At 35.8% G+C, this 12,042-nt stretch overlaps 4 protein-coding genes across 6 annotated transcripts; 2 read left to right on the plus strand and 2 right to left on the minus strand.

Annotated features, from left to right (window-relative positions):
• The first annotated feature begins 1,112 nt into the window (after positions 1–1,112).
• Positions 1,113–2,330, plus strand: LOC143211206 (uncharacterized). The gene is made up of 4 exons (XM_076428669.1): positions 1,113–1,415; positions 1,484–1,626; positions 1,907–2,032; positions 2,157–2,330. The coding sequence occupies exons 1-4, from the start codon at positions 1,355–1,357 to the stop codon at positions 2,286–2,288; spliced, it is 462 nt and encodes a 153-aa protein (XP_076284784.1). The 5' UTR covers positions 1,113–1,354; the 3' UTR covers positions 2,289–2,330.
• Pgrp-s2 (peptidoglycan recognition protein S2) lies at positions 2,325–4,213 on the minus strand. Its single transcript, XM_076428668.1, has 4 exons — positions 4,055–4,213; positions 3,062–3,225; positions 2,694–2,856; positions 2,325–2,574 (listed from the first exon to the last, which is right to left on the minus strand). The coding sequence occupies exons 1-4, from the start codon at positions 4,131–4,133 to the stop codon at positions 2,390–2,392; spliced, it is 591 nt and encodes a 196-aa protein (XP_076284783.1). The 5' UTR covers positions 4,134–4,213; the 3' UTR covers positions 2,325–2,389.
• A 309-nt stretch (positions 4,214–4,522) lies between these two features.
• LOC143211204 (peptidoglycan-recognition protein SC2) lies at positions 4,523–7,164 on the minus strand. The gene is made up of 3 exons (XM_076428667.1): positions 6,266–7,164; positions 5,622–5,945; positions 4,523–5,481 (listed from the first exon to the last, which is right to left on the minus strand). The coding sequence occupies exons 1-3, from the start codon at positions 6,381–6,383 to the stop codon at positions 5,219–5,221; spliced, it is 705 nt and encodes a 234-aa protein (XP_076284782.1). The 5' UTR covers positions 6,384–7,164; the 3' UTR covers positions 4,523–5,218.
• Positions 7,165–7,791: 627 nt separating this feature from the next.
• Positions 7,792–11,811, plus strand: LOC143211326 (ATPase WRNIP1). Of its 3 annotated transcripts, XR_013009435.1 has the most exons (7): positions 7,792–7,954; positions 8,149–8,391; positions 8,474–8,634; positions 8,708–8,958; positions 9,083–9,198; positions 9,436–9,741; positions 9,804–9,944. XR_013009435.1 is itself a non-coding variant. In XM_076428859.1 (5 exons), the coding sequence occupies exons 1-5, from the start codon at positions 9,613–9,615 to the stop codon at positions 11,523–11,525; spliced, it is 1,608 nt and encodes a 535-aa protein (XP_076284974.1). In that variant the 5' UTR covers positions 9,478–9,612; the 3' UTR covers positions 11,526–11,811. The 3 variants fall into 3 exon arrangements, 2 of the variants coding, with proteins under 2 accessions (XP_076284974.1, XP_076284975.1); XM_076428859.1 differs by lacking the exons at positions 7,792–7,954; positions 8,149–8,391; positions 8,474–8,634; positions 8,708–8,958; positions 9,083–9,198 and adding exons at positions 10,231–11,047; positions 11,109–11,336; positions 11,428–11,811 and having other exon boundaries at positions 9,478–9,709; positions 9,804–10,171; XM_076428860.1 differs by lacking the exons at positions 7,792–7,954; positions 8,149–8,391; positions 8,474–8,634; positions 8,708–8,958; positions 9,083–9,198 and adding exons at positions 10,231–11,047; positions 11,109–11,336; positions 11,428–11,810 and having other exon boundaries at positions 9,478–9,741; positions 9,804–10,171.
• Positions 11,812–12,042: the final 231 nt, after the last annotated feature.

Genomic DNA, 12,042 nt, shown 5'->3' on the forward strand with positions numbered 1-12,042 from the left:
ATGCTCAAAATGAATCATACATTATAATCATTTACATACCTAGTCGCTTTCTGTCGTCAGCATTTCATTATTCACGAATATAATAATGAAAAAGCAGGAATAAATTTGGCCCGAACAATTAGCGAAAACTATTTATTGTGCTCACATTTTTAGGACAACTATCACAGAGATCTACAAGAGCGCTGCGTTCCAAATTAATTAGCATTCCCTCTCAGGTGAAATTGGCTGATCCAAAAGCCTGATAAACCTAATAAATATTGCAGGTAAACAAACCATTTTTAGATTGTCCATGTTACGTCGCCCTTCTCGCAAAACCCATGATCGCAGGCCCGTTAATGGATTCCCCGCGTTCTACAATTAATATTGGCGCTTGTGACGAAAACGTTCACGGTTAAGCAGAAATGGCTACGACTTTCGGTCGACTGAGGACGCGTACTTTTCCACGTGTCTCGGACACACACGTGGTTTCTATTATTCAGGAAGAGTATGGTACGGCCAGTCCTCACTGTGTTACGGTCGAAATGAAGGAGCTAATGAAATGTTACAATCAATGAATGACGGATTTAAGTACGTCTTGTTTGACTCGGGGAAACGCTGTGATTTTCCAATCGATACTGCTCAAACCTGTATAAATATTTCTTTCCGCTTGACCAGAATGTTTCGATTACGTTCCGGGAATTTTTCGCACATGCAATTGCTTTCACATTCGTGCTTATTAATGCAACCGAGAGTTTTGTTTACACTTTCGAACGAGTGCACCGTCGATATGCAGTCGCAATCAAAATAAGGAGACACTCGGAACGAGAAAAACAATAAGAATTCTTTGAAAATGTAATGAAAGACTGCGGAAAATTTAAAAAATTGAAGATGTCAACATACGATTTCTCCTCCATTAAAATCACTAAGGGAAGAAATAAAATTCAATTTAGTCTCTATTTGTTGCAATCGATGCAGGCAATTTTTATTTTGCATAAAAGTAATGATAATGCATGTATATCTTCAATTCTTAAATACATTTACAAGATGGAGATATCAAGAATGATAAATTGATTAAAAACAGAAAATGGATGAAATATAAGTGACAGTATTTTAATTACGCATATTGTGAAATCAATTCTTTTAATTTTCGTGTAACATTCACGTGTTCAAACCTTTCATGAAAAGTATAACAAAGGTAGTTTTTCATCATGATGTCCTATATTTGTCTTCGAAATGCTGATCGAATCATTCAACAAGCTGAGGTCAGCAGTCTTGTTGCACCTAAGAAATTGCAACAGCAATCAGTATTTCGAAGACCCTCAGTGTTCAATACAGTGTTGAACTGCGCAGTGTTGGTACAGTGTTGATCGAGAAAATGGAGAAAAAGTTGATAATCCTGTCGCTAGTGACATTCATCTCAACTTCCCTCGCAAGTGGTAAGATATCTGCCGTATCTCGTGTCTGTTCTTCAATTTAATTCGAGTATGATGTTCATTAATTTTAGAAACAAGTCTGAACAGATCAGACCTGAATTGCAGCGGTCGTGTTCACAAGAATGTGACAATGACCGCCTATTTTCCTGATTTTAGCAGTGACGACGAGTACGATCACGTGGATGTTAATATGAAGAAACTGAGGACCCTACAGGTTCGACAACAATTTTACGTTGCTACTGTTGTTGATGTATGCAACCTTAATGGAATTGAGAGAATTCATTTTTCCTGATCTTTTTCATGTACGGAAAAGGAATGTTGAATTCCCTGAATTTTATTAGGCTTTCAGCATTGAGCACGTCCGCAAAGCGATGAGTACTACTTGTAGAGTGGTAGTACTTAGTTGTTTCAGAATGAAATATGTTTAATGAACCTCTTTGGCCGCTTTAAGTATGCAAATGGTGTAACGTGAATATTACATGCGTGAATTATAGGATTTCCTTGACGGCCGCGCTGAGTTTGTGACGGTTTCTATGGATTTAGATTCAGGCATACCGTATGGGACAAAAGTATGCATACCTGACCTTAATGCAAAATTTGGGCGCCAAATTCCCCTCCAGGTACAATTATCAATATTCAAAAAATGCTTGTTTCTCATGGAGTCTATCTTGAAATATCGAATATACTTTTCTTCAAACAATAACGTGTTTTCTAATAATTAATTTGATTAATTTTGACCACCAGGCCAGAGACACAACTCACTACAGCGACGGTAACTCAAAATCACCGGACTTTTCGCATATAGACATTTGTGTAAGAACTGAGGAGGACACTTACGATAATGCTGTGAACGGTGTCGTGACACTTTACGTATGAGTATATGTGAAAAATGAAATATAATAATGTATAGTGTTACACGGTAGAAAAGATACATTTATTAAATGAATAATATGGTAATACATGACAAGGATGCGTCTTCACGCGGTTGCTGACCAATGTGGCCAGGTTTGGATCAATTCGTATAGTTTGTCTCCTGGACAGGTTGTGCTCGCAGTTTGCCGATGACCCAACAATGTGTAATCCTCTTTTATTTTGCCGATGGACACTCCGTATTCGATTAATTTCATAGTTGCATTAATCGCTGCCGCATGTGGCTCGTGATCTGCAACAATTTTTATAAAAATAAACTAAAAGTTTAGGGACATCAAAATCAATTTAAATGGCCAGGACTATGTTAAAATGCTATTCAACTCAAATTAACTAACATGTGCTAGCGCTTACCGACAAAATTGCCAATTAGGCAGATTCCAATACTCTTTGAGTTGTAAAGTTGCGAATGGGCGCCATGTTTGCCCCATCCCCTTCCCTCGTACACGTTACCATCTCCTCCAACAACGAATTGATAGCCTATGTCCAACCAGCCTTTCACATCCATGTGATAATTCTGAAATTATGCACAACAATCCATAAATCAACATAAAAGTGGACAGTCATCATTGTGAATGTCATTTCTTCTATGTTCAAAATTATACATATATGAATACCTTAAAAACTATTCAAGCATGCTGCTATGTCTCGTAAAAATATCATAAATGAATTTCTATTTAGTTACAGTAATCATGACTTTTAAGTTTCATTAAGGTGATTACCTGGAAGCTTCGTAGTTTGGCTTGACAAATCGCTTGGGTCGTACAGGAATCGGTCGCACTATGATGGATTACTACATACGGTGGTGGATCTACTCGCAGATTTTTTATTGTTCCTTTAGGTGCTCTGGCTCCCCATTGTGACCTCGTGATTATGTTTGGACGAGCTACGCACAATATAATTCTGGACTAGTAAATAAAATATATCAAAAGTTTATTTACGATTAACGATGTATGACAATTTCCGCCACGACATCTCCACACGTCAACTAAAATAATTATTTCCGTAGTGCCGTAGAGAGATTGAATCTTGTAGACAATTCATGGCCGACACAAATTATCTGCTTGAATGTTAACAATGTCACGGCACTGGCGTGACCAGTAACTATCAAGTTTTCGCGATGTGCTAACACTTTGCCGGTTCTGTCGCCGAGCAGTCTTTAATAACAAATTTGAGTTGTTCTAAATATAAACATGAGCGAGACAAAGTGCCAATTTTAATTACAAATACAGCAGGTTCTCCACTTTTATCTACGAACTTGGAGAATATCGAATATAATGCTTAGTTGGTGGAGGCAGAAGGTCGTCTCAATACTAATTGCATGCTTGTATACGTTTCAGTGGCCTTGACGCCTCCACGCAACAAAATTTCGACCACTTTTCGAATCCTAAATGAGAATACGACAATAAAACGATAAAACAATAAAATGTACATAAATTTTAGTCAACAAGTTTTATGTCAGCTTCAATCTATTGCAATCACTGATGCAAATAAATAAAATATTTAAAAACAACGTAAACTCGCATACATGTTCTTAGGTTGTTTATTAATGAAGAACATCATTCACAAAGTGAATAAACGACGTTTGGGGGAAAAAATAAAATAGTACAGCGAGATGAACGTTGTATCAACAATTAAACTACAAGATGACATTAACTACTTGAAGTACAATGTTATATTGAAAATTAAAATGAGAAATATAAACAAATTCCTACCAGGAGTTTCGTGTATTACGCCTCCAAGCGTTACTTGGAGAGTCGTCAGTGTGAGCAACACAACAATTGAACCGTTCATTTCCGTCGATTATGATAGACTGCCATTGAAACTGTTACGTAGCAGATATTTATAAGTGGCATATAGCTACTTTGACACCGTGAACTTTGGTAATGAGAGCAATCAAATGTATTCAAGATATATTACTATAGTATGTAGTATCAGCTCGGTTTTCCCCGGACAACAGTATGATAAGAACCACCAACAAGGCAGATTATGTTAGCGACAATATTTATATACAGTAGGCAACTTGTGCACAATAATCTTTTTATGTTTAAAAGATGTAGATACGACTATTCCCGTGATTCTCCGCGTCAGTTTAATTGCGCGCTCCAATCACACAGTGTCGATTTTCTTGATCACTTTTATTGATTAACTATTACGTAATACTTCTGTCCGCATAATCTGCATTTACTAAAAATTATTTCGATTTATCTGACACATGATGAAATTTTGGACATTTATTAGTTACCCTTAGATTCGAATTTAAATACTTCTGGCTGTAATGCAGGATAATTTTTTTTATTTATAATAATTTATTTATTTACGAAATATTTACACAATAATATTACAGTAGATTCGTAAAATTTTGTGTTTACTGGTTTATTTTCAGTACGTATGATTATTGTCGTCTCACATACTCGTGTATAACTATTTGTATGTATTAGAAAGAAACAAGTTTCTCAGGAACATTAGTTACTATTGATAATTACAAGCTAATTTTAGCGCAATTGTTGAACCACTCGTTTCACGTTATCCTCCTCTAATAACGACAAATAAGTTGCAATCCTGGTGAAACATTCATTCATTAATGTTTCAAAAATACTGTAAAAGGTATTTCAACCACAGAAGTCTTCGTCATTTTTCGTCATCATTCTTCAAAATTATGTTAAATATGAATAAAGAATAAATAGCCGTTTAAAACAGAACACTTCGGAAAAACGGACGCCATCTTGTCGCCATCTGGCCTGATAAAACGCATGAGACCGTAACGCTCCAAGAAGATAAATGCAAATGTTCACTTATGCTGGCAATAAAGCAGTTGTATTTAACTAGATATTGACTAAGACTGGCTGGCAATTATTCTAAGAGTATAATCCTAGACATTAAGAATTTTTAATTGTGTTCAAGTTGGTTTCATTCGCGGGAACGGCAGGCGACGCGTTTGTCGTTCCATTTTTTGGTACAGGACTCTTGGTCCATCGTGGATTCGTTTGCACGTACGAGTACAATGTGTTACCAGGGCATAGTGTGTCTCTGACTTGACGATGACCTATCACGCGGTAATTGTTGCTGATTTTACCCAGAGACACTCCGTAGTCGATGAGACCGCTCAGAGCCTTCAGAGCTGCTTCGTTCGGGAGGAAATCTATGCAAAAAGATGAACATTTTTAACGATTCAGGGCAATTGAACAGTTAAATTTATTCTGCATTGATTCTACATCCTCAAATGTTTAATTCGATCAAAATCCGGAGAACTCATCACAAATCACAAGAATTGGTACACACCACTGAAATCGCCGATTATGCATATTCCAATGCTTTGGGAGTTGTAGCCAGGTGCATGAGCGCCGACATAATCCCATCCACGGCCCTGGTACGCATTCCCATCCTCGCCAATAAGAAAACTATAGCCGATATCGAACCATCCTCGATCGTCAAGGTGGAGATCCTGATAATGCCTGACGATCGCGGAACACGTGTTTTGATTATGGCAGTATTTGGCGATTCCTCCGTGATGGATCACGACGTAAGGTACTGGTGTGTCCATTAAAACGCGTTCGACAGGTGGTCTGGCCTTCCATTCTTCTCTGGTTATTATTTTAACGTGGCCTGGAAACAATAGAATATCAAGTGACGTGAAGAGTTTAATACGAATGAAGAAATAAAATTTACGATTGGACTGCGAATTGTATGCATTCAGGACAAGATTGAGTACGTTAAACGCAAGGCAGTGAAGGTATTTAAATAATTTAAAAATGCTGTCGAAATAACTCCAATTCATTAAAATTATTGATGAAAGAAGCGGTTATCTAGCTCGTATATCTTAGAAATATTGCAGTATTTATTTTGCATCGAATTCCGCGATCTATTCGACAAGATTGGATGGACTATCGAAGGAGGAAGGTTTATTAATTTTGCAAATCACTTACCTGTGTCGTTTTTGAAAGTCTCCCACCTGATGGGCAACGATAAAACGATGAAGCCGCAAGTCACGAGGAAGATGAATGCACAGGCGATGTATTCGAATGTAGTTGATAATCGATGCATGATTAGAAGCACCGTAGCAGCTTGTGTTAAATGTGTAACTGTACGTGAATCGTGAAACGACGTCGGCTTTTAAACGAAAAATTGAACGTAGCCGGGAAGTCCCTCGAAGGAGCACGTTGGGTCTTTTAACCCTCTCCCCTCCACCAGGTCGTTGTATCGCGAAAAAAGTACGATCCACGAGAATTTCGTTTCTCGTGCAAAATGGGGACTGTTGGACCACACCGATATCGCGTCGGCAACGTCCAAAAGAAAATAATCGTCTCGTAATCTGTATCGGATTGGAAATCGAAAAGATAATGGGTATAATGAGAAATAGCACACGATAAGATACACATTCGATAATTATACCGGCCCGTTAATGGCCACTATGAACTTGCATTCGGTAATTGATACATTACACAACTATCCGCGTGGACAATTATTCGACCGTTTCGTTACGGAATTTATTATTCTTCTTTTTTTTTGTTGTTTTGTTCTTCCTTCCGGAAAGAAAAACTTTCGAGTTCCATGAAGCGTTATCGCGCGATCTGATCGGAGCTCATGATACGGTAGTATGCCTCGTGGCTCGCGTACGAATTCGTTAGATGAATTTTTGTTGTTGTTATTAATCCACGCAGCGTTTACCGTGTTAACGATCGGCTGATAGCGATTTCGAGTTAATATTGTTTACGCTTTATCTCGCTCTAACACACGACGCACGTTTCCTCGAATTCTGACTAATTTTTGCATACGATTTCTGTGCTAGTTGTTTTGCAAATGGTATCGTCTCGTAGCGCTTTGTTTCCTTAACATTTAAATAGATGTTTTGGTAAAATTAATCGTAATTGTGAAAATTTTTTATTTTCTTCCATTGGTTATATAGATTATTTATTAAAGAGTACAATATAGTATGAATTTAGGAAATTAAATGGTATCATTTTTTAATAGCTTTATAGTGATATTACGTAGTTCTATACCGTTAAAGATAGCAACAATGGAACTCAATGGTATTGTTATCAAATTGATTTTAAAATGACTAGTTGTTTCTTCACGTTGCTTATTCCAGGATGAGATTAGATTATAAACACAAAAGACAACAAATGATAAATATTCTACTTCGTTGTATCGCTAAATCGTCATGCGATGATGAAACGTTTGAAAATTGTTCTCTTCTTCGTTGCAATAATCATTTGCAAAGTCATTATACTATTATTGGCAAATTCAATCATTTTAGTATTGCCAATAAAACAATTTTAAAAAATTTAGTTTTATTAACAAAAAAGCAATCAAATTATTAATTAATAATAATTCTGTTTTAATTTTGAATGGACTACAAAAATTATCATCGAAGAAACCGTTCGCACCGACGAGGGTGCTGTTCGTGGGTTTTTAATTTCGTTCAGCAAAAAAGCTTCAGATGTCGCTGTGGACCAGAAATCAGTTTTAGCAGAATTCTGACTTATCGTGAATCATGGTGTTTATCGCTACAATATTTTAATCAATCTCCTGCTGTTTCTACGTCGTGAATATACGAACAAATAACAAAATCAAGATGTTCAAATTTGGATTTTCAAAAAACAATGACGCGAAAGGTAATCCTGAATTTATTCAATTTATTTAAACATGTATATGAAAATGTTTTTAAAGGTTATGTGTCTACTTTGTGCTTTATACTTTATACGCATGTGCGATTTTCAAATATGTTCTGTGAGGATGTTAATAAATAAAATCAATATTTCAAATGTTGCATACAATGAAAAATGAATACCTAGAATACTAATTTCAGAAAGTGATATTCGCACGAAAAAGGTAATTAATTGGGTTCCTGCTTCAAAGGTTTGTGTGACGGAATCGAATATTACAAAAGAATTTGAATCGAATGATTACGTAGAAAGCACAGTATTCCCGGGATGCAAATTAAAATTAATTCGATCTGAAAAGGCTTTGCAAGATCTGAAAGAGGAAAACTGTGCAAATATTATAGAAGCAGAGTCGCAACACTCTGATCTTGTTCCTGCCAAATACGAAGGTACATGGCGGTTAATTTAAAATAATTTAGTGTCAAACGATATAAAGAATTGTAGAATTTAATGAGAAATTCTTGTATCAAGGTGGTTTAAAAATCTGGGAGTGTAGTTACGATCTAGGTTGCTACATTTTCGAAAACAATGTAGATTTTCAAGACAAAACTGTGCTGGATTTGGGATGTGGTGCTGGTATCATTGGTCTCATAGCTCTTTCGAAAAATTCCGTCGTCCATTTCCAAGACTACGTTCGTTTCTTTCGTATTCTAATTTTTCAATAAATTTTTTACGAACCTGTGGTTTATGTAAACCATTTTGCAGAACGTCGAGGTAATAAAAACTGTCACAATTCCGAATGTTTTACTCAATTCAGAGAATCGGGAGAATGTTTTACAAAGATGTGATTTCTTTTGTGGGGACTGGGAATCGTTTACAAAATTAAATGTGCCTGATCGAAAAAATGAAAGTACAAAGTACGATCTAATTTTCACAAGCGAAACAATTTACAATCCCGACAATCACAGGAAATTGTACGAAGTTTTCACAGAGAAACTGAAACAAGATGGCATGGGGCAAGTATAATCGCTAAACTTAATTTCGGTTTATTTTTCAATTATTAGTTTCATACAGTAAAAATTGCTAGAATCGGTTTCTCGAACAATAGTAAATAATTTCTTTTTTCTTGCTATTAAATAGATTCATTGCCGCTAAAAGTTATTATTTCGGGGTCGGAGGAGGGATGAGACAATTTCAAAGTCTCATAGAGGATGATGGTATCTTCGATGTTGAAATAGTGTGGAAAAGTCAACAGGGTAACAATAAATTATGGCTAGCACGCACTCAATTAACCATTGAATCAGATTTCTTGTACTATGAATCACAGTAATTCTCTAATCAGGATTAATCTATAGTAATCTCAATACTGAAAGCACTTTAATCAATTTGATATTTCCAGTGATAAATGGTCAATTGATTTCGCTATAATTATAGCACCGATGTGTTACGAATATATAGTTATAGTTAGTTACGGTTATATATTTATATTTCAGGATTGCAAAGAGAAATTCTGAAAATTTCGAGGAAACAACGATCGTGAATTTAACAGGCGGAAGTCCGTATTTTTATACATACATAAAATAAGAATCAATTATATTTTTAATTTTGATAGAGATAACTCAATAATTCAGATTACTTTGTTATTGCAACAACCCTCCACAAACCCTTCCATGTTTAAATATTGGTGCGCAATTTTTATACAATTACAGACAAGCTACATATTTTTTTGCTTCATGCTTGTGAAGCACAGGCCTCAGTCTACGCTAGGTATGCTTTGTGTTTAGGCTAGGTTTTATTTCGTAAGTTATATACAGAATTCATTACAGAAACAAACGTATACAATTGACTATGTTGTGTCCAGTATGTAGGAAAGAGTATTCAATAGAAGACATAGGAAATCATATTGATTTATGTCTTTCTGCAATCGTGGGACCTTCAGAAAAGTCGTTTCGAAGTCCAAAGAGACCTTTGTCGCCGGACGAAACGGCCGAGTCATCTCTAGCAAAGAAGTCGAAAGAAGACTCTGTAACAATTACGTCAAATATGAATCAACAAAGAGCAACTTCGAGCACAGATCATATTCCTCTTGCTGAAAGAATGAGACCTGAATGCTTTGCAGATTATGTTGGCCAAGAACAAGTTATTGGTTCTGATATGGTTTTACAAAAATTGTTGACGAATGGACATGTTCCCAGCATGATATTCTGGGGTCCACCTGGATGTGGGAAGGTAAGATACATACCAAGTATCCGTTTTTAATGATATTTACCGCTTCTAACTACTTTTAGTCGTCTTTGGCCAATGTTATATCACGATTGAGCAAAGAACTATGTGGCGATAAAGTGCATACCGTAAGGCTCTGTGCCACATCGTGTGGCATTAATGATGTCAAAGAAGTTGTTAAAAAAGCTAAGAATGGCTCGAAATTTAGTAAACAAACTATTATATTTATGGACGAAATACATCGTTTCAATAAGCTTCAGCAAGATGTTTTCTTACCTCATGTAGAAGCAGGAACACTTACATTAATTGGCACTACTACTGAGAATCCATCTTATAGTTTAAATTCTGCCTTGTTAAGTAGATGTCGTGTATTTCCATTGAGTAAATTGTCAGTGTCGAACATAGTAGAAATTCTTTGTAAAGCGGTTGCATCCATTAATGGAGAAATAAACGGCCTCCAAAATAAAAATGTAAATAATTCAATAGATAGATCAAGCTCACATTCAAAGTCAGATTTCATTATTAACAAAGCAGCAATTGAATGGCTAGCAGAAGTATGTGATGGAGATGCACGTGTTGCATTAAACGGTTTAGACTTAGCAGTTAAAACTAAAGCATCGCATTCTTCTCGTGTTGCATCGATAACCCTTGATGACATTAAAGAAAGTCTTAAGCAAGCGCATATGCTGTCAGGTAGACAAAATAATAATATTCAGCATTTATATTCTGCATTGCATAAATCAATAAAAGGTGGTCATGAAAGTGCAGCTTTATATTGGCTAGCAAGGATTATGGCAATCAAAGAAGATCCTGTAGATATAGCAAGACGTTTGGTCAGGATATCAAGCGAAGATATTGGTTTGGAAGATCCTGATGCGCTAGGTATACGCATTATGTTACTAGGTGCTTCGTTATTCTTAATTTTAAAAGTACTTTGCTACAGGGATAGCAGTTCACACTATGCATGGGTGCGCAATGATTGGAATGCCAGAGAGCGATGTAATTTTAGGGCAATGTGTGGTTTATTTAACAAGAGCAAAAAAATCTAATCTTATTTATAATGCATTGAACCATGCCAAAAATGTTATTATGAACCATAAAGGCCCACAACCTGCTGTACCCTTATTCATCCGAGATAGATCAGGACAGAGAAAACTTCAATCTATTTTTGGTGTGTTAGTCTATGCACTCTGATTCTTTACTAATCAATTTTCATTTATTTTAACTTTCCCTTGCGATTTTTAAAAAAATCTTCTTTCTAGGACGACGTGAGGGGGATTTAATTCGAAAAGAGGAAAACGTTAAAACACATTTACCATTTGGTCTTCAGAATGTAAATTTCTTTCCAGCAAATTTTTGAGGTTTTTAGGCATATACCTGAAATATTTCTATCATGAATTTTGCGAAAGATAATCATTGAACCAATCGAGAAATGGTTCTATATGATGCTATATTAATTTATACATAATATAATTTTTATTCATAATTTATAATATAATGAAATTTCTTACGAAATTTTAAAACTAAAATAAAAAATATTATGCATCTAACCAGATTTTTTGGATCGAACATTATGCAAATTTACTGAATATACAAATAGCTGTATATTAAAATAATAACTTCTACAAAGCTGAAAATACTTTAGTTCATTTTAAAAGTTCTGGTACTTTCCCGCCAATATCACTGCCCCACCTTTTCCTCATAATATAGATACGTTACTGTTTTGTGCGCGCATGCGCGAATTAACGGTACAGTGATCATGGCGTGTATTCAGAGAGAAACACGCGGCATAAGCGTTAGTGATGCACCCAGCGGACTAAACCCAAATTAATTTCCCGATAGTATCGACTGAAGCGCAGTTGTCCAGTTAACAATTG

This window comes from Lasioglossum baleicum, chromosome 8 (genome assembly GCF_051020765.1).
Source record: "Lasioglossum baleicum chromosome 8, iyLasBale1, whole genome shotgun sequence".
NCBI lineage: Eukaryota > Metazoa > Arthropoda > Insecta > Hymenoptera > Halictidae > Lasioglossum > Lasioglossum baleicum.